The sequence below is a fragment of the Zophobas morio genome, unplaced genomic scaffold (assembly GCF_036711695.1).
Source record: "Zophobas morio isolate AGI-343-1 ecotype UQ-CSIRO unplaced genomic scaffold, CSIRO_AGI_Zmor_V1 ptg000012l, whole genome shotgun sequence".
Taxonomy (NCBI): domain Eukaryota; kingdom Metazoa; phylum Arthropoda; class Insecta; order Coleoptera; family Tenebrionidae; genus Zophobas; species Zophobas morio.
The window spans coordinates 24844094-24864997 of record NW_026972117.1 but is presented as its reverse complement, the minus strand read 5'-3'; the positions used below and the strand labels follow the sequence as shown (position 1 = coordinate 24864997).

The window sequence follows — 20904 nt, the reverse complement described above, 5'->3', positions numbered from 1 at the left end:
TTTGTTCAAATGCCGGCCTTGTCGGGATGACAAATACTTGTTAGTTAGCCGTATCGTATGGTATGCATTTTACCTGGACTTGACCATTGAAGTACACTTACTCAAGACCCTTTCTGTGAATAGGTTCCGGTCGTTTGGGTAATAAAATTTTATTATAGGATTGGAAAAATACTCCATAGATTTTATGACTTTAAATCCTTACTTCCGTTGATAATGAATTAAAGCTTTTAACCAGATGTTCTTTTTCGGCATTTTGCGGCAAGACCGTTGAAGATTTTCTAGAAAAAAGGATTATTGTACCCAACTACCTACCTTAAAATTTTTCTAATGGAAACTTTTAAGTAAATGAATCGTTTATTTCACAACCATCAGTCTATCGCATCTGTCGTAGTACAGTGTTATACGTGGTTCTCCCTTGTTACATGTTGAGTTCTTTTTGGTAATATTACTAATATTTTAAAAGAATGCCGAAAGTAAAATCGATGAGTGGATAAGGGATTTTCCAGAATTAAAATTAGAAAACAACAAAATATTCTGCAGAGCTTGTGTGAAAACCGTAAGCCCACTATTTTTTTTTATCTATTTTCCTTTGTTGATTCTGTATATGTACGTTGTTTTAGATTCAAAGTGATAAAAAATATAACGTGACGCAACATGTCAGAACGACTCTTCATGTAGAAAGGAAGAAAATGTGTAAAGTTTCTAAAATTAAACAGCAGACCATACATGAATCTGTTGCATCTACTTCCACAAAAGATGAGCAGTTTCAGTTTAATTTCGATTTATGTAAACTTATGATCCAGTCCAATATACCTTTAAAAAAATTGGAGAAAGGCCCTCTTCAAGAATTCCTTGAAAAACACTGCAATCGACATATTCCGGTTGAAAGTACTCTCCGAAAAAATTATGTAGGCCCAGTGTTTCAGCAAGTTTACAACGAAATTAAACATCGCATTGGAGATAATTATTTATAGTTCGCTGTCGATGAAACAACCGATAGTTGTGTTAATTGTTGGAATCTTAAATGAAAATTTCCCTAGTCGAGGGTATGTAGTAAGTTTGAAAATGTTAGATAAAACAAATGGCAATACGATTACCAGATTTGTAAATAATAATAATAATAATAATAATAATAATAATATGTTCTTTATTGTCCAACAGATTTACCACTTATAGGACAATATTAATAACAATGTGTGTTTAACAAAATAAAGTTAAATAAAGAAAATTAACAATAAAAAAAGAAAAAAATATAACAAATTTCTGGGTGTCCCTAACAAAATACATCATTATATACATTATCTACAGCTTTACACATGACAGTCTTACGTCACTATTTTTGCCAAATGCCGTACCGGCGAATAAAATTTTATTGATGATCTCGGATGCACCTCGTTATATGTTGAAAGCAGGGAATAATCTAAAAATATTGTACCCCAATTTAATTCACTCTACTTTGATTGCCCACGGTTTAAACAGAGTGGCTGAAGGAATACGTTTGCAGTTTCCCACTGTTAATAAATTAGTGGCAAATGGTAAAAAGATTTTTGTTAAAGCCCCACTAAGAGTGCAACATTTTAAGGAAAAATTTTCAAACATACCATTGCCCCCAGAGCCGATTATAACGAGGTGGGGAACATGGTTACAGGCCACATTTTATTATGACAAATATATCAAAGAATTTGAGGAAGTAGTTACGGAGTTTAGCGAAAATTCTTCTCAATCGATTAAAGAATGCATAAATATTTTGGAAAACAAAGATTTGCGACAAGATCTAGCTTTTCTAAGAAGCAATTATCAATTCGTATGTGAGGTAATAGAAAAGTTAGAAAAACCCAACATGTTCTTGTTAGATGCCATAAATTTGGTGAAAGAATTTAAACAACAAGCAAACGCAGTAAGGGGATATTGGTACTAGAGTATCTCAAAAACTTGACGAAGTGTTAAATAAAAATGCAGGTTTCGGTGTTCTTTCCGACGTTGCTCGTGTTTTAGAAGGCCAGAAGGTGGAAAATTTGGAGTTAGATTCAACATTAGTTGCAAAATTCAAATTTGCGCCAACAACGAGTGTGGATGTTGAACGCACATTCTCCAATTTTAAATACATTTTAAATGATCGGCGAAAAAATTTTACAGTGGACAACTTGGAACATATTACAATCGTAAATTGTTTTAAAGAAAACTGAAATACGTGTGTAAAATATAAAGTCTAGGATTATTGTAATAATATTTTATCCAAAGTTCTAAGAAGTGTTCTTTGATTTGTAATATGATTATGTTTTTAATGCTTTTTTGCTTAAAATAAAACTTTTTTAATGAAAGTGTTATGCTTATTTAATGCTTTTTTGCTTAAAATAAAACTTTTTTATTGAAAATGTTGTGCTTATTTAAGCGCTTATTCTTAATTTTTTTGTGCTTATAAATCCGCTCTCTAAATTAATAAGTAATCATTTTATACAATAATTTTGGAACAACCGTATGCGATCTTTAAATTTGCGGCAAATAAAAATAATTAGATGAGAACTGTTTAGAATTCATAATAGCATAAAATGACTGAACTAAAATTTATGATAGAGTGGAAGAACTTATTTTCCATCTGTTTTTTGCTAAATCTCAATCTTTTTGATACTAATTTCAATTTTTAAAAAAATTCATCTTTTACATGGGGACCCCTGATTAAGAGATATTATAGCCCCTAGAAATACATATTGTCTTTGCCATTTATATTGAAACACCACCTGTTGATTTTGCTTAAAATTTAGCAATTGGTAACAGCATTCGGTTGATTGACAACGGCTTTTAGTTAGAAAATTGTCTGAATATGAACGTTGCCAAATTTACGTTCAACAAGTGGTGTTTCAATCTTAGATCATATAATAAATAGATACCACCATGCCGTGTTCTTTCCCTAGGACAGCCTGTGACGACATCCTCCTGTCACACATCTCTCTCGTGCATGGAGGGATTACAATGAAGCTATCCTTGCCTGATCACTATTTGAATTTTGCGCGCCTAAATTTTAGGAAGTATGTCTGAACTAACTTCGGAAGAAAGATGTTGACAGCTTGATTTTATAAATAATTCACAGTAGATAACGAAAGCAATAGTAAATTATTGGGCAGCAATTGTGATCCTTTATGACTACATCACTTAAAATAGGATCTTTGTTCTAAATTCTAAAATTGTTTTTTGTACAACAACTCGAAAGAGAGGTTAGAAGAAACATCTGTCAAAAGCGACTTGTTGCGCTGGTGCGGTACAAGGATGGAAGTGAAATAGACATATACAGATGAAATGCATATAACAAAGATGAAGATGTGGTGATCACACAAGGATAGCATTATACTACTCCCCTGGACGTAGAAAACGACAACAGATAGCTTCATGTCTAGTCACACCTTTCAGTTTGAGTATTGGTATCTATTTATTATATGATCTAAGGTTTCAATAGAAATGGCAAAGACTATAGTACCGTCATCCATTGTTGTATGAGTGGAGCAAATGCAGTTGGTAACGCAAAAAATTCCCCTGGTTTGGAACCAAATTGTGTCAGCAGAGAGTTGACAGCGCGTAAACCGTTGTTGTCACGTGGTCTTGGCGTGGTCTTTTTGTTTAAAGTCAATTAATTGTCAATTCATATAACTAATAATTATTAAATAAGATTTTATTGATTAAATTTTATATTTTATTCAAATTAAAACTCCATATTTTGTATATAAACTACAAACTTTAAATCCAACATAAAACCATTTTAAATTTCTCGGTCTGTCAAATGATATTTATAATTTTTGTTTTTGTTAAGTTTCCGCCAGGTTTGCTCACGGTGACGATCAGAGACTTTAATATGTATAGACCGGCTATGTGGCCTAAAACTTGAAGCCGGCAGTCGCCATATTGCTTAGTCCCAAAATCGCGCCAAATTTAAAATCTGGACAATTTCAAAATTAATTTATTATATTTTTGCCGAACATTTTCTCCTCTAATCAGTTCTGTTTTTAATGCACATAATTAATTTATTAAAATGTGACTCACTCATGTTTTTATCTAAGTATTTCCGTCGCGTCAAAAAAATGGTTAAATTTATGAAAGAAATGTAAGCCTATACTTCTCAATGTCAATGTGAATAATTTTGTTAAGATTTTTTTTGCATTGACCAAGTCGAAGTTTTGTTTAATTACTTTTTCTGCATGTCTACAAATAGTTTTTAAAAACTCAGACGGTACAGTTAAAGCATTATTTACATCTTTAATTAATATTACCCCCGCTTTATGTGACATATCATTGTCAATAAGCAAATCTATACACTCTGTACAATCTAAATTGACTTGAATTTGTTTCGCACAAAAACCTGCTATATAATCTACAACATGTGTAGAGTGCTCATTAAGTGATGAATTTTCAGAGGTAAGTCCAACGTTTTCCGTTTGAATTAAAACTTCTCTTACTGAAACGTCGTCCAACTCATTTGGCTCTATTTCACAATTCCCTAGGACATTTGGGCTGAGTGGAGATAGTTCCAGTTATAGGTTAAGTTGTTCAGAATTGACAGAAAGGGACCAGCAATGGCGGCGTTTCCTGTGTACACAACTGCTTCAAGAAAATACACTAGAATTTAGGGTGATAGCCGGTCTATACATATTAAAGTCTCTGGTGACGATACTATGTGTTTTCTAGGGGTTATTAATAGATCTATTATGTGACACCCCTACCAAATGAATTGCGAGCCGCCTATGTGTTTCTAACCTAGCAATTTAGGGTTTTCATTGAAAATTGGTAGCAGTGAGACAACTAAGAATTGTTGCATTTATAAGTGACAGTTGTAAGCCGGCGTTAGCCGAACGTTTTGATATTTTGTTAAAATCAATAAAATTGCACCGAATATCCTGTGAAAACAACAGTATTAAGTGCTGTTTTTTCATTTATTAGTGGCATACATTATTCAAGGTGTGGCCTGCGTATGAAGGTAAGTTCGTGATCACTGTATGACAAATATTATACACTTTAACGCCCAACTTACTTTACGTACATTTTTATTAGTAGTAAAAGTGCCTTAAATATGTTAATTATTTACGCGTGCTCTATTTTTTTACAGTAAACGACGCCCAATAATGGCGGATATAAAATCCTTTCTGCACCAGTTCTGCCAAAAAAATAAAAAGGACCAGCCCCAGTTCGAAGTTCGCCCTACAGGTATTCATACTTTTGTCAGAAAATTTTAATGTAGCAGATATTTGCATGTGTTCAGATAACTCTATTCGCCGTAGCCTTTCAAATTAAAAGTATTTCATAACAGACTTAAGTGCTGTAGCGGAATTCATCATTTTTAGGTCCTAAACACCGTCAAAGATTCCTTTGTGAAGTGCGAATTGATGGCTACAGTTACGTCGGCGCAGGAAATTCAACAAATAAGAAAGACGCTCAAAGTAATGCAGCAAGAGACTTTGTCAGTTACCTCGTAAGAGAAGGAATAGTCAATCGCCAAGACGTCCCTGAACTAGAAATTGCGCCATCAACAACTGGAGGTAATTCAACCTTCTTTTGTGATCTGTCATTACACAATCATTTTTAACAGGCAATGACAATCCTGAACGGAACCAAGGCCCAGCTCCTTCTGTATTCCAACAGGGTATGGGTCCTTCATCCTTTGGAGATGCTTATCGCCCTGTTGGAAGAGACCGATCAGACCAAACTGATGGATGGCATTACATGAACAGGGCCCAAGAACAAAAAAATCTCGAAGATGCTGAAGACCTAGACGTGAATGCACAAATACATGGAAACTGGACCGTTGAGAATGCCAAATCCAAATTGCACCAGTTTATGCAAACTAATAAAATTCATGCTGATTATAAATATACCCAAGTTGGACCAGATCATTCCAGGTTTGTTGATGTATTATATTTCGTGCATGATTAGCGTATAGAACCAGGGTCAGTTAAAAATATGATGGAGCTATTGCAACAGCAGAACCAAATTCAGAAAAATGAAGTATAATGTATGGGCTATTCGAGTGAGATTCAACTAGTTTTGAAAAGAGGAAGCTGATTGATTTAACTTAAGGATACACACAAACTTAGAAATAATTTTCAAAACTTATGAAATAAATTTTTAAATGCAACATGGAAAAGTAACACTTCCAAAATATTTAGATTTTTTTTAAGTTTGCCTTTTATTTTTGTTGAATTTCATTGGAATGAAAGCCCTTCTTTAATATAATATATAAAATTTTTAACAAAGTGAAGATGATTTTGATAGTAGAATTACCTATTTAGTTAACCAAATAAGTAATTCTATTATCATTGATTATAAAAAAAAACAAGATGGATTTTATTTATGATTCTTCTGTGTTTAGATATCCAGAAGGATTTTAAATGATGTACTCTGACTTCAGTGATTAATAATTATTTTACTGTTCTTGGTTCTGTTTTTGTGTAGGAACTCTGCTCTGATAGTAGATAAAAACTGTATGTGTAAACTTCTTCAATTCGTAAGTATATTAAATTCCTCATTTGCAGTCGCTAAGTGCAACCTTTTTTAGGACGTTTGTGGCTGAACTAAGTTTTTACGTAAAAGCGCTTGCTAGAACAATCACTGGCCGCGATTCCGGTTCTAATAAGCAAACTGCGAGTAAAAGTTGCGCTCTTTCAATTGTTCGCCAACTTTTCCATCTTGGTGTAATAGAAGCGTTTTCTGGTACTTTGAAAAAGGAAAAAAGCGGTAGCGAAATGAAACCATTTGATGTAAAAATATCGCCACAATTGGAAGAGCAGATTAGAGATTGTTTGGAAAATTTGAACATTACTGCTACTGAAGTAAAGCCTGACAATGACGGACAACCAGTTTCTCTTTTGAGTAACCATGTTCTGGAAGAGTTTCAAGCCTCAAAACCTACAGCGGCAGGTGTGGTGCCGTGGTCACCACCTCAACAAAATTGGAATCCTTGGACTGGTTGCAATATTGATGAAGGACCTTTAGCTAATGCTAATTTAGATCAACTTAGTGACCAGTTGTTGGAAGACAGTAAACAGGCACTAGCCCATAATGAACAGCTACAGAGAAGCTTACGAGAACGTAAAGAGTTGCCTGCTTTCGCAATGAAAAGTCAGATTATGCAGGCGATTAATGATAGTCCAGTAATTATTATCAAGGGCAACACTGGATGTGGTAAGTTCTTGTGTTTTTTTGACTATTGCCAAATATGTTTTCATGTTTAGTAGAGAGCAGTTAACATAAGTAATAACAATTGTATTATTTGAGCAAATTATACTCTACCTATTCTTGGCAAAATAGCCAGATATTGGTACAAGCTGTAGCTTTCACGCGGATATGGGTCTCGCCATAAAGTTTTCAATTAGAAATCCATTTTGGACAAAATGTGTTGCTCTTTTCAATTAAAATTCAAATCCCACCTTTCTCGGCAACTGAATGAATTTTAGAATTACGAGAAACGAAGCAAACAACATTTAATTGCGCGACATCTTATCAAGAATTTCGAACAACAAAGAATTTACGTGAGGTTAAATTATCCACACTCTATCAAAAATTTAAAACAACAATTAATTTGCATGTTGTTAAATTTCGCATTAGAAGTTTTATCGTGGTTTAAAAAAATCTTCACATGTTAACAAAGCAGATATGAAATAAACACAACAGGCGGATATTAAATGCAGTAGAAAATAAAAAATTACACGACTTTGGTGCACATTTCACGTTGGGTGAACATCAGCAATAAAATCTCTAAATTCAGTTTATCAAACGGTGATACATAATAACTTAAAAAAACACTCACAAATAATAATACTATTCTAAAATTTTAAATGTGATACTTAAGTAAAAACATCAACAACTTTTGATATATCGTGATAAACCAAAGAGTGAAGCTTGAATAACTGAATTTCCTGACACGTGCTTTATACTTATGAATATTTACATTATATTAAAACGGAATAGTGAACAATTTAAAATTTTAACGTGAACTGTGAATTTACAACCAATAAAACCAAATTTACACGTGTTGATGAATTAGTCAAAGCTTGCTTCACTCATTTCAGATTGGAAAATCATTAATAACCAATGCGATTAATTTTCGTTTAAACAGTTGCTCTTTTATGAGATTTCAGACTAAATTTATGCTACTAAAATTTAACACACATTTCAATTGGCATTGCTGCGCAAGCTCAAGTGACCCTCAAATTTTGTACCTGATGTATGTATATTTCAACTCTTACCAACCTAGAGGGTGGCGTTCCGCCAAATCCCCTAAACGTGCGAGAACATGGATGATTGCCTGTTACCGAAATGATTTTTTCATATTTTAATTTTTTAAATGAGGTATCAACGCAATTTTAGAATCTACAATAATTTTTAATACATATGTCTTATACAAGGTGATTACAAAAGATTTCGCTGTGAAATTATAGGTATAGCACTTTAAAATGGTTGTCGACGCAGTGGGCCATAATTGTGCATAAAATTGACATTTAGTTACAAAAAGCACAACCTCCTCAAAAAGTAACTAGATGTCAATTTCATCAGTTTGAGATTATACTTTAAAGTGGGATTTATAAACTTGCTGTCGACGTTAAGTTCCCGTTGCAGTTGCTGTTCCCGCTGACGTTACTTTTAGAGCCGAAAATTGTCATTTATAAACTCCGTTGCCAAGTTTCCGTTGATAGTAACTTTGATGTTTAACTTTTGCCGTATTTAAAGGGGTTATAGAAGAAAAATGGAGGATTTAAGTTGATTACTACAAAAATTTACTATTTTAGACATGTTTTAAGTTTCTTGTTGTCGAAATAAGTCTACACATAATCAAAAAAAAAGACAAAATGTAGCCCCGCCCACCCGCCCTAGTTCAATTGTGATGATTTTTTGTATTCGTCGTGAGCCAAGAAGGCGGAGCTTAACTGAAAAATCCTTATTTCTCTACGAGAAATTAAAAACATGTTTTTGAGTGTCGTGTTGTTCAAAGAATACTATGTATATTAAGAAAAAAATAAAGCCAAAGATTAGGCCCCACCCATAGCCGCCCCGATCTCAATTCTCAATTGTGACGAATTTTTCGTCGTTGTCAGTTCGAGGAGCGGTGCTTAATTGCAAGATTTGCTACAAGAATTTACCATTTTAAAGATGAAGTTTTTTGTCATGAAAAGATGGCTATGTATATTAAGAAAAAAAGGCAAAATATAAGCCCCGCCCACCCGCTCTATCTCAATTGTGATGATTTTTTTAATCGTCGAGAGCCAAACGAGCGGAATTTAATTGCAAAATCCTTATTATTTCTCTACAAAATATTACCATGTAAGACATGTTTTTGATTATCGTGTTATTCAAAGAATAGGGCATTCCACGCAAAGCTAAAGTAGAGATGTCGCCACCACCGAAGGGGCACGAATTTCTAACCAAAGGTTGGCAACAGCTAAATTGACATTTGTGTTTTGTGTATTTGTCAACTGCCTTGGTTAATCAGTCTTTGCACATTTTGTTTGATTTGAATAAAAATTAACTGTTAATATATCTACTAATACATCCGCCGCATGCAGAGGGACAACTTTACCACATGAAAGTCACAATATTTGACACTTTTTGGTAATTTTGCCCTTACAGACGTGGGGTCTCTAGCGGTGCAAAGTGCAGTGGAATACCCTATAGTATGTATATTAAAAAAAAAATTAAAGTCAAAGATTAAGCTCCACCCATACCTGTCCTGATCTAAATAATAATGAACTTTTCATTCGTCGGCAGACCTAAGGGCGGAGCCTAATTGTAAAATGCATATTTTCTTACAAATATTTTCAACGTGTTTCAAGCTTAAAAGTAAAACATATCACAATTGATATGTTGCCTTTTTTGGTAATATACATAGTAATTTTTGACGCGATACCCAAAAACATGTTTTTAATTTCTTGTAAAGAAATAAGTATTTTGCAGTTAAGCTCTGCTCCAACGACGAATAAAAAAAATCGTCACAATTGAGATAGGGCGGGTGGGCGGGCTTACATGTTGCCTTTTTATTTTAATATGTGGAGACTTCTTTTCACAACATGAAACTTAAAACATGTTTAAAATGCAAAATTTGTAGTAAGGAAATATCGATTTCTGACCTGACCTGTTTTCGAGTTCATTTTGAGACCCCGTGGTTTTTTGTTTTTTTTGAAATTTAAAACAATTTTGAAGTTCTAGGTATTCCTGTTTGGAAATAATTTGAAAGTGCTTTGGAGCCTCTAGTGTCTTTTCTTGTAATAATTTAATTAAATTTCTTAGAGGATACATCATTTGCTAAACTCAGTCTTATATTAGTAGGTACTAGACACACCCGCCCGCCCTCGTATTTTCTTAGAGAGTATGTCATTTACCAAAATCAATCTTAACAGGTACTAGTCCCACCCACCTGCCCTTTCTTTTCTTAAAAGTATCTCATTTGCCAAAATCAGTTTTATCTTAGCAAGTACTACCCCCACCCACCCACCCTCTCGTTTTTTCGAAAGAATGTCATTTGCCAAAATCAGTCTTATCGTAGCAGGTACTAGCCTCGCCCACCCACCCTCTCCTGTCTTAGAGTGTATGTCATTTGCCAAAATCAGTTTTATCTTAGCAGGTACTAGCCCCGCCCACTTTTACAAAAAATGATCAAAATTTAGAAACATTACGAGCGTACTTAGATGCACAAGCCAGGAATTTTGAACATCTTCTTTGGTGTTTAGTTGGTTATGCTTTAATGGATTTTTCTTTTGTTGGTTTTGTTTTTGATTATAATTTATAAATGGAATATTAAATGTTTTTCTGGTTTATTTATTAATCGTAATCTACATCATATTTTTTTTTTTGACTCCCGAAACCCCCGTATATAACGTACTGAAGAGTTAATCCACCATTTTCCAGACACCCGGTATACCACGTGTTTCTTTTATTTGATACAATCTCTGTAACTTTTTATTTTTAGAGATAAACATATAGTTTTTTGAGCAAATTTGTATCATTTTAAAAGATCATAAGTGGCATGAGTGTCAACTTTTCAAGCTGCTAGATTGTCATGATAAATATGAATTTTTCGTCTATTTTATTGAATAACTTTTTAAGCGTTGATTTTAGAATATTGGTTGCTTTTGATTTTTTAGAAAAATCAATCTTTCCATTTAAGAAAAAATATACCTAGTGTTCCGTTACAAAAAAATAAAGCTGGCGTCATTTCCGGTTCTACCGAAGGGATAATAAAAATATGAGGTTGCCATCACATAGATCTTTTAAAATAATACAAATTTGCTCAAAGAACTACAGGTGTATCTTTAAGAATAAAAAATTACAGGCGGTTGAATCAATAAATAAATAAAAGAAACTGTATGTAAGTAAAGATATATTGGGAGATTTTTTTATCCCATACTGTCGCCCTTTCATTATTTAAGATATCGATATGTCATAAAACTTTCATAAAATGGGTAGTATACAGAAATAAAGTCAAAGTTTTGTGATAGGTATTCTCCTATCATACCGTCCTACCATTAGCGATGTTCGATATTTTGTTTTGTGATTCCTTCATGATTTAACCTAACAGTGTTTCGTATCTTTCGTACTTATTCAAATCAGCTCGTTTCAGAATTACAGGACAGAAAACAATACATGGAAATATATTTTTTAGAATTTTAGACGCAAATGATACACCACTGGTCAATGTCCTAATTGATAAGTCGTGATGACTTAACGTGTTCTTCTCACAGTATTTCCACTGTATATAACTATATATAAATTGTTAGCTTGGAAATGAGTACACAATGTAACTAATTTAGTCGTTCTTCAATAGGTCAAGAAAAAATGTTTGTTGATTCAAATACTTTTAACTAATATTTATAACAAAACAACAAATCTTTAAAACTATTTTTTATCAATCGTTCAACAAAAATAACGGAGCAACTTTATTCTTATTAAAATTGCAGATTTTGGTTGGTGTAACTATACATTGTTTAAATGAGTGAACAAAATTATTGAAGATTTAAAATTGTAAATAACTATTTTTCAAGAAAATTTAAACTAAACAGGAAAAAAGGTTTAATTTTTTTTATTGAAAAACTTCATAAGAAAACAAACATTACTTAAAACAAAGTTTAGTCAGTTCGCCATCAAGTTAAACCGATTTCTTTTAGGTAAAACGACACAAGTCTGTCAATACATCCTCGAAGATTACACAATGTCAGGTCAGGGCGCCTGGTGCAACATTTGCATCACTCAGCCTCGGAGAATTTCGGCAGTTTCCGTTTCGGAACGAGTCGCTAATGAGCGATCCGAACCGCTAGGCCAATCTGTCGGATATTCCGTTCGTTTCGAATCGGTACTTCCCAGGCCTTACGGTTCCATCATGTTTTGCACTGTTGGAGTCCTATTGAAAAAACTAGAAAACGGATTAAGAGGTGTCAGTCATGTAATCGTTGACGAAATTCACGAAAGAGATGTGAATAGTGACTTTATCATGGTACTAAATCAAATATGATTTTAACCCAATCTTCATTGTTTTTGTTATTTATAGGTCGTATTGAGAGATATGATCCACACTTACCCCGATCTGCGCGTAATTTTGATGTCTGCTACGATTGACACGAGTGTATTTTCCAAATATTTTAATAACTGTCCCGTTGTTGAAATATCGGGGAGAACTTACCCAGTCCAGCAGTACTTTTTGGAGGATTGTATAGAACTCACGAAGTTCGTGCCACCCACTGACGTACGCAAACGTAAATCTGGTGGTGGAGATGACGACGAAACAGCACTAGGAGAGGAAGGTGACGAAAACTTGAATAAAGTGATTGATGCCAAGTTTAGTAATCAAACCAAAAACGCGATGGCCAGAATGAACGAAAAAGAAGTTAGTTTCGAGTTGATGGAAGCGTTATTGAAATATATCAAGTCTCAGGAAATCCCCGGAGCAGTTCTCGTGTTTCTTCCCGGTTGGAATCTCATTTTCGCAATGATGCGTCATTTACAACAACATCCGATTTTTGGAAGTGCGGGTTATAGCATCTTGCCGTTGCATTCGCAGATCCCTAGAGAAGACCAGCGAAGGGTTTTTGAACCCGTGCCACCACACGTTACTAAAGTTATTCTAGCCACAAACATCGCTGAAACTTCTATTACCATCAATGATGTGGTGTTCGTCATTGATAGTTGCAAAGCCAAGATCAAAATGTTCACGTCTCATAACAATATGACCAGTTATGCAACGGTTTGGGCTTCAAAAACCAATCTAGAACAGAGAAAAGGACGTGCCGGTCGTGTACGACCAGGTTTTTGCTTCCATTTATGCTCGAATGCACGATTCCAGAAATTAGACGAACATATGACTCCTGAAATGTTCAGGACGCCGTTGCATGAACTGGCATTGAGTATAAAGCTGTTGAAATTGGGGTCTATTGGACACTTCTTGAGCAAAGCTATAGAACCTCCGCCACTGGATGCCGTGATTGAAGCAGAAGTATAAATATCATGTTTTAGTTTTATAGAGTTGAATGACTTTGTTTTTGAAAGGTTTTATTGAGGGAAATGAAGTGTTTGGATGCAAATGATGAATTGACACCTCTTGGACGTATCATTGCGAAGTTGCCAATTGAGCCAAGACTTGGCAAGATGATGGTATTGGGTTGCATTTTCATGTGTGGTGGACCGTTGGCAACAATGGCGGCGAACTCATCAACGTTTCCCGAAATCTTTACGTTGGATATGGGTCAAAGGCGCTTAAGTTATCATCAGAAAGCTCTTGCCGGCGATCGATTTTCTGACCATGTTGCAATGCTGACGGCATTTGAGGTAAGATACTTTTGTGTAAATAAAGTGCTGTATAGTTTGGAAATGATATCGTCATATTGGTTCAGAATCTGTAATACGGTAAATATCCCTATTAGTGATATTTAGAGAGCGGATTTCTAAGCACAAAAAAATTAAGAATAAGCGCTTAAATAAGCACAACATTTTCAATAAAAAAGTTTTATTTTAAGCAAGAAAGCATTAAAAACAATCATACTACAAATCAAAGAACACTTCTTAGAACTTTGGATAAAATATTATTACAATAATCCTAGACTTTATATTTTACACACGTATTTCAGTTTTCTTTAAAACAATTTATGATTGTAATATGTTCCAAGTTGTCCACTGTAAAATTTTTTCGACGATCATTTAAAATGTGTTTAAAATTGGAGAATGTGCGTTCAATATCCACACTCGTTGGCCCAAATTTGAATTTTGCAACTAATGTTGATTCTAACTCCAAATTTTCCACCTTCTGGCCTTGTAAAACACGAGCAACGTCGGAAAGAACACCGAAACCTGCATTTTTATTTAACACTTCGTCAAGTTTTTGAGATACTCTAGTACCAATATCACCCCTTACTGCGTTTGCTTGTTGTTTAAATTCTTTCACTAAGTTTATGGCATCTACCAACAACATGTTGGGTTTTTCTAACTTTTCTATTACCTCACAAACGAATTGATAATTGCTTCTTAGAAAAGCTAGATCTTGTCGCAAATCTTTGTTTTCCAAAATATTTATGCAATCTTTAATCGATTGAGAAGAATCTTCGCTAAACTCCGTAACTACTTCCTCAAATTCTTTGATATATTTGTCATAATAAAATGTGGCCTGTAACCATGTTCCCCACCTCGTTATAATCGACTCTGGGGGCAATGGTATGTTTGGAAATTTTTCCTTAAAATGTTGCACTCTTAGTGGGGCTTTAACAAAAATCTTTTTACTATTTGCCACTAATTTATTAACAGTAGGAAACTGCAAACGTATTCCTTCAGCAACTCTGTTTAAACCGTGGGCAATGCAAGTAGAGTGAATTAAATTGGGGTACAATATTTTTAGATTATTCCCTGCTTTCAACATATAACGAGCTGCATCCGAGATCATCAATAAAATTTTATTCGCCGATACGGCATTTGGCAAAAATAGTGACGTAAGACTGTCATTTACAAATCTGGTAATCGTATTGCCATTTGTTTTATCTAACATTTTCAAACTTACTACATACCCTCGACTAGGGAAATTTTTATTTAAGATTCCAACAATTAAACTTGCCACGTATCTTCCACAACTATCGGTTGTTTCATAGACAGCGAACCATAAATAATTATCTCCAGTGCGATGTTTAATTTCGTTGTAAACTTGCTGAAACACTGGGCCTACATAATTTTTTCGGAGAGTACTTTCATCCGGAATATGTCGATTGCAGTGTTTTTCAAGGAATTCTTGAAGAGGGTGCTTTCTCCAATTTTTTTAAAGGTATATTGGACTGGATCATCATTTTACACAAATCGAAATTAAACTGAAACTGCTCATCTTTTGTGGAAGTAGATGCAACAGATTCATGTATGGTCTGCTGTTTAATTTTAGAAACTTCAAACATTTTCTTCCTTTCTACATGAAGAGTCGTTCTGACATGTTGCGTCACGTTATATTTTTTATCACTTTGAATCTAAAACAACGTACATATACAGGATTAACAAAGGAAAATAGATTTAAAAAATGAGTGGGCTTACGGTTTTCACACAAGCTCTGCAGAATATTTTGTTGTTTTCTAATTTTAATTCTGGAAAATCCCTTATCCACTCATCCGGCGTCGATTTTACTTTCGGCATTCTTTTAAAATATTAGTAATATTACCAAAAAGAACTCAACATGTAACATGGGAGAACCACGTATAATACTGTACTACGACAGATGCGATAGACTGATGGTTGTGAAATAAACGGTTCATTTACTTAAAAGTTTCCATTAGAAAAATTTTAAGGTAGGTAGTTGGGTACAATAATCCTTTTTTCTAGAAAATCTTCAATGGTCTTGCCGCAAAATGCCGAAAAAGAACATCTGGTTAAAAGCTTTAATTCATTATCAACGGAAGTAAGGATTTAAAGTCATAAAATCTATGGAGTATTTTTCCAATCCTATAATAAAATTTTATTACCCAAACGACCGGATCCTATTCACAGAAAGGGTCTTGAGTAAGTGTACTTCAATGGTCAAGTCCAGGTAAAATGCATACGATACGATACGGCTAACAAACAAGTATTTGTCACCCCGACAAGGCCGGCATTTGAACAAAATATGCATTAAAACTCATATTCATCGAAAAAAGCATTAAATAAGCATATAAGTTTTAATATGCATAAAATTGAAAAAAAAGCAAATAAGCATAAAAAAAAATGTGTCAAATGACTCCAAATTTTATCATAGTTACAGATATAAAAAAGTTGTGAAGTGCTTACATTTTTAACAAAAAGCATTAAACCTAGAAATCCGCTCTCTAGTGATATTGCACAAAACACTTGCCGTTTTTAAATTTCTCATCAGTTAATAATGATACCTTGAGAGTTGCTCATCCAATTTGAAACATAGATTTTATTTAATTGTAAGAAACCCGAGATACAGACGATATCTTCAGAAATTGAATTCTATAACTACTTCAAGATAAGCAGTGAAAATAAAATCAAAATCCTTTAATAAACATCGGTTGATTTTTTTAAATTTCTGCTCTGGTTGGCCATGACACTTACATCAGTCGTTTCAGTTGTACTGCTGACGTATGCGTCATGACCCACTAGCAGAAATTTAAAAAAATCACACGGTACAAAATTAATTTTTCGTCAATTTTTTTGTTTTTTTTTTTTTTTTTCTTTTATTGATAAGAATGTGATGCTGAAATTAATATTTTGTGCTATCGGTGAATGTTAACTCCATGTTTTATTGTCATCTTACTTCTTGTAGAATATGAATATAATGTTGTCCATCTATTGACAATTTATAAAAGAAAATGGTAAACCATCAAAAATTATTTTTACAGTCCTTCAAAAATTTATGTTATGTCAGAATTTTATAAAGTACCACAGTACCTAGGTCTCACTTCTCAATGGAGAAAAAATAACTCAGCCTGACAAAAAAATAAAATGCATCATTTCTAGAGATTGCATGAAATAATAATAATTTTACTCTTACAAGTACGAACTAGTGGCGAAAAAATTCACCAAATTAGTGCTCATTCTAGCGTCCAGATTTGCCTTTTAGTTAAAAATTTAATTAATATTGATTTGAGAATTGCAAAAAAAAAACTAAAATGTATAGTTACGAAGTAAACCCATACGCCGCCCCGGTATGACGCCTATGGGTTTTCTAGTATGTGAGGTAATGACTCATCATCGGTGACGGCAACGTTCTAATAAAGAAAAACTGGATGCGGTGCCGGAAGTCCCGATACCGCACTCCAGAACAACCTCGAAAGCGACAAGCATGAACCTTCTAAAAGAACTCATGGCGCTTTAAATAGTGACCACCGTCGCGAACCGGCAAACAATCAATGAAAGAATTAGAAATTTGTATTACTGAGGAATAAATTATTGAGTTTTACTCACGCCGATTTTAAATTACCGATCAGTGTAACAGTATTTATTTATTCCCGTTAGAAAACAGAAGGCGTCATTGAAAAAATCATTAAGTAAGTCTTTGTCGAACACCATACACTGAAATATAATCTTCCTTGCGCATCAACAGCAGACTTTTCCTTTTTCCAGCTCATACTCTCGAAAAAAAAGTATAATACATTTTATCAATTATTTTCGAAAAACAGGTGACGTCATATCGGAAATTATTAAATAAACCTGTACCGAAAAAAAAAGCTGTAATGTTTTTTTTTTTTTTAATTATTGTTATTATTGTTTCTTTCTCCAGCTCAGCAAAGTGCAGTATTGTAATAGGATCATTTGGATCAATGTCAAATTTCATATTTTCTTCACATTCCAGAGCCTGTAGAATACGAAAATGTCAGTCCTTGGTTACTCTCTGTTTGTTTTCCGTCGATTGATGGTCTTATAAGCAAACAAAATTTAGATGTACACACCAAAATACTCCCCAACATTGTTTAAACATCCTCTTAAAGAAATGACGATGTTTTCTTAAAGTTTTGTTAATTTTTGTTGGATTAAATAAAAATAGACTTCCTTGGGAGTTTAAGTAAGAAACCAACATTGATTTACAGAACATCGACTTACATTTATTTTTTTATCTCTACTGAAAAATTGATGGATTTTGAAAATTGTTAAATAAATGTATGTTTATTAAAAAACCTTACATTGTACACTGCAAATTATAGAAAAGAGGATTATGCTGTCTCGAAAGATTAAATAATAAAACTATTACAAAATTACAAAATTCCCAAAACCAAATTTTACAAATTTTCGAAAATGTTGGATAAGTTGTACTGTACTTCAGGGGCGAAATAACTTTCGACCATTTTTTTTTTTATTGTATTTTAAAAATATTTTGGGGAGCACAAATTTTCATTTCTACAAAAATTAATGTTCCTTGAATGTGGACCTTATGTCTAAACTCAGATTTGTTTAGATAATGCCGACGTGGTTGGCAAAACGCGTCAACAATTTTTGTTTTGTGTTTATGGAGTAATAAATGTTCTCGTATTGTTAGAACTACGCATAGAATATTTTTGTCAATTGCTTCCAGCTGCTTTAATTAAATTCTTTTAGTTATAAACATCATGAGGAATTCAAAAATAGGTGTGTCTGATATGTTTACAAGAGTGATAATTCAAGAACAACGTAGTATATTCTACTGAAAGGTGAATTTAGAGAAATAAATGGACTGAGAGTGATTAAATATTATTTTTAAATGTTTTAAGGAGAAATTTGACAAAATTTCAGTATATAAAATTGAATAAAACCTACTTCATATATCTCCAGAAATTATTATAACAATTTCGGTGAAATATTTTTTAAATTGTGTAAATATGGACTCACTCAATTTTAAGGTCTTCAGGGTTTGAATAGATCAAAGGACCTATTACGAAGCTTGTTTCTAACTTAAAAGAATTAATGAACTACGAAATCAATTACCAAAACAATGAAGCTCCAAGAAATTTTGTTGTTAAAGGAAGACTTTCGGCTTTTCGTCCATCATTTTCGCTTTTGTAAAAATTGATATCAGCTTCCCCATCCGCGATCTTGATAACCCAACAAATGTAAAATGTTACGTAAAAATTGTAAAATTTTAAACTTTGCGTCCGCCATCTTAATCCACTGGATCCGCCAGTTTGAGTTTTTGAAAAGCAATCAAATCAGAAATCAGGGACCTCCAAAACAAAAAAACAAACATCCTAATGGAAAATTTTACGCTAAAATAATACGATCTTGAACTTTATGTTGGCCATCTTAGATCCACCATTGGGAATTTTGAAAAACCACAACCGATGCAAACTCAGCGACCTCGAGAACTCTCAAGACGGCTATCATTTTAGGTTTTATTTGATTGTTTTTCCCCAGTTAGAATCGTGTTTTATGGCACCATGCAACATAAGACTGATGAATATTTTAAAAACACCCGAATTAAAGTTTACTAAAGTCTGAAGTGACACAAAATTTTGACTTTATGTTTGGTGGTGTAAATTGTTTGTATACATATAGTGTATCAAACTTTATTTAAAATTTTTCAGTTGTGGGATCAAGCACGTGAAGGTGGAGAAGAAAGCGAGCAGAGATTTTGCGAGTATAAAGGAATTAGTATGCCCACTATGCGCGTAACGTGGGAAGCAAAACATCAATTGCAACAAATCTTAACATCAGTAGGGTTTCCGGAAGAAACTTTAGCACCAATTCCGATGGAAACGATTGGACCCGATCCAAAATTAGACGTCGTCATGGCGTTGATGTGTTACGGTCTATATCCAAACGTTTGCTACCACAAAGAAAAAAGAAAAGTATTAACTACTGAAAGTAAAGCTGCTTTGATCCACAAAACATCAGTCAATTGTAGTAATTTTGAACAAACATTCCCGTATCCCTTCTTCGTATTCGGGGAGAAAATACGAACCAGAGCTGTATCATGCAAACAAATGAGTATGGTTACTCCTATTCAGTTGTTATTGTTTGGTTCAAGAAAGATCGATTGGGTAAAACTGTAGTAAATTAAATCTGTGAAACTAGTGTTAATTAAATACGAATTTCAGGTTGATGGAGTTGTGAGACTTGACAACTGGATTAATTTGAACATGGATCCGAAAGTCGCCGCACAGATTGTTGCATTGAGACCCGCACTGGAAAGTCTAGTTGTTCGTGCGTCTCAAGATCCTGAACAAATTCTGGAGATGACTCCCGTTGATTTAAAGGTGCTATACTATTGTTATTGTTCATTTTGTTTATATGTGACACTATTTTCTATTTATTTCAGTTTGTCGCTACCATCAAGGAGTTGTGTAAACTCCACGCTGGAAGCCATCAAATTGAGAGAGCTAAGCCACAGTTGCAGGCTGGACGCCGGCCCCCAAGAGGTCACACCTTGGGCTACAGTGGCCCACCACCCAAATTTTCCAGAGGAAATTTTGGTAACAGGGGTGGCTTTCGAGGAGGTTACAGAGGCGGTGGTAACTACGGCGGTGGTTATGGAGATGGTGGTAACTACGGCGGCGGTTTTGGAAATCGAGGCAACTTCAATAACAGAGGTGGCTTTGGTAACGGCGGAAGAGGGTTTTTTAGAGGTGGACCTTCAGGTGGAAGGGGATTCAGAGGTGGAAACAATGGATACAACAATTACTAAATTCAGCATTTTTATAAAGTTACATTGTATTAAGTGTATAATTTTAGTTTGCTATAGGTGTGTCAAGATTGTTTTAGTTTTGTGACAGAATAAATGTTGTGATAACCCAAACTTCTTGCCTTTACATTGACCTTGAAAAAGTTTGTAAGGCCCGCGAAAAATTCAAAATTTGGCATTGGCTGCGATCGTCTTACAAAATGGAACCTACGTTTTGTTTTGTTTTTTTTGAAAAGTGGCGGGAAGGCCTGCTTTCATATAAGTGAGCATATACTGCGTGTGAGTCGAGAGTGCAAGAAATAATAGACAACTGTTTTCGAGGGGCT

At 34.0% G+C, this 20904-nt stretch overlaps 1 protein-coding gene across 1 annotated transcript; it reads left to right on the top strand.

The window, feature by feature from the left end:
- Positions 1–4817: 4817 nt before the first annotated feature.
- Positions 4818–20692, top strand: LOC135128075 (dosage compensation regulator). Its single transcript, XM_064054898.1, has 11 exons — positions 4818–4963; positions 5093–5190; positions 5328–5522; positions 5573–5882; positions 6539–7164; positions 12138–12463; positions 12518–13459; positions 13513–13791; positions 19482–19937; positions 19995–20153; positions 20216–20692. Exons 2-11 carry the CDS (start codon positions 5109–5111, stop codon positions 20579–20581), a joined length of 3741 nt encoding a protein of 1246 aa, XP_063910968.1. The 5' UTR covers positions 4818–4963; positions 5093–5108; the 3' UTR covers positions 20582–20692.
- The last annotated feature ends 212 nt before the right edge of the window (positions 20693–20904 follow it).

What these genes read in the sequence shown, in the direction of transcription:
- LOC135128075 (XM_064054898.1), top strand. Translation starts at nt 5,109, where the DNA reads ATGGCGGATATAAAATCCTTTCTGCACCAGTTCTGCCAAAAAAATAAA. An exon ending in CAAGGGCAACACTGGATGTG is followed by an intron (nt 7,165 to 12,137) that starts GTAAGTTCTTGT and finishes GATTTCTTTTAG; the next exon opens with GTAAAACGACACAAGTCTGT. An exon ending in GTTCAAGAAAGATCGATTGG is followed by an intron (nt 19,938 to 19,994) that starts GTAAAACTGTAG and finishes TACGAATTTCAG; the next exon opens with GTTGATGGAGTTGTGAGACT.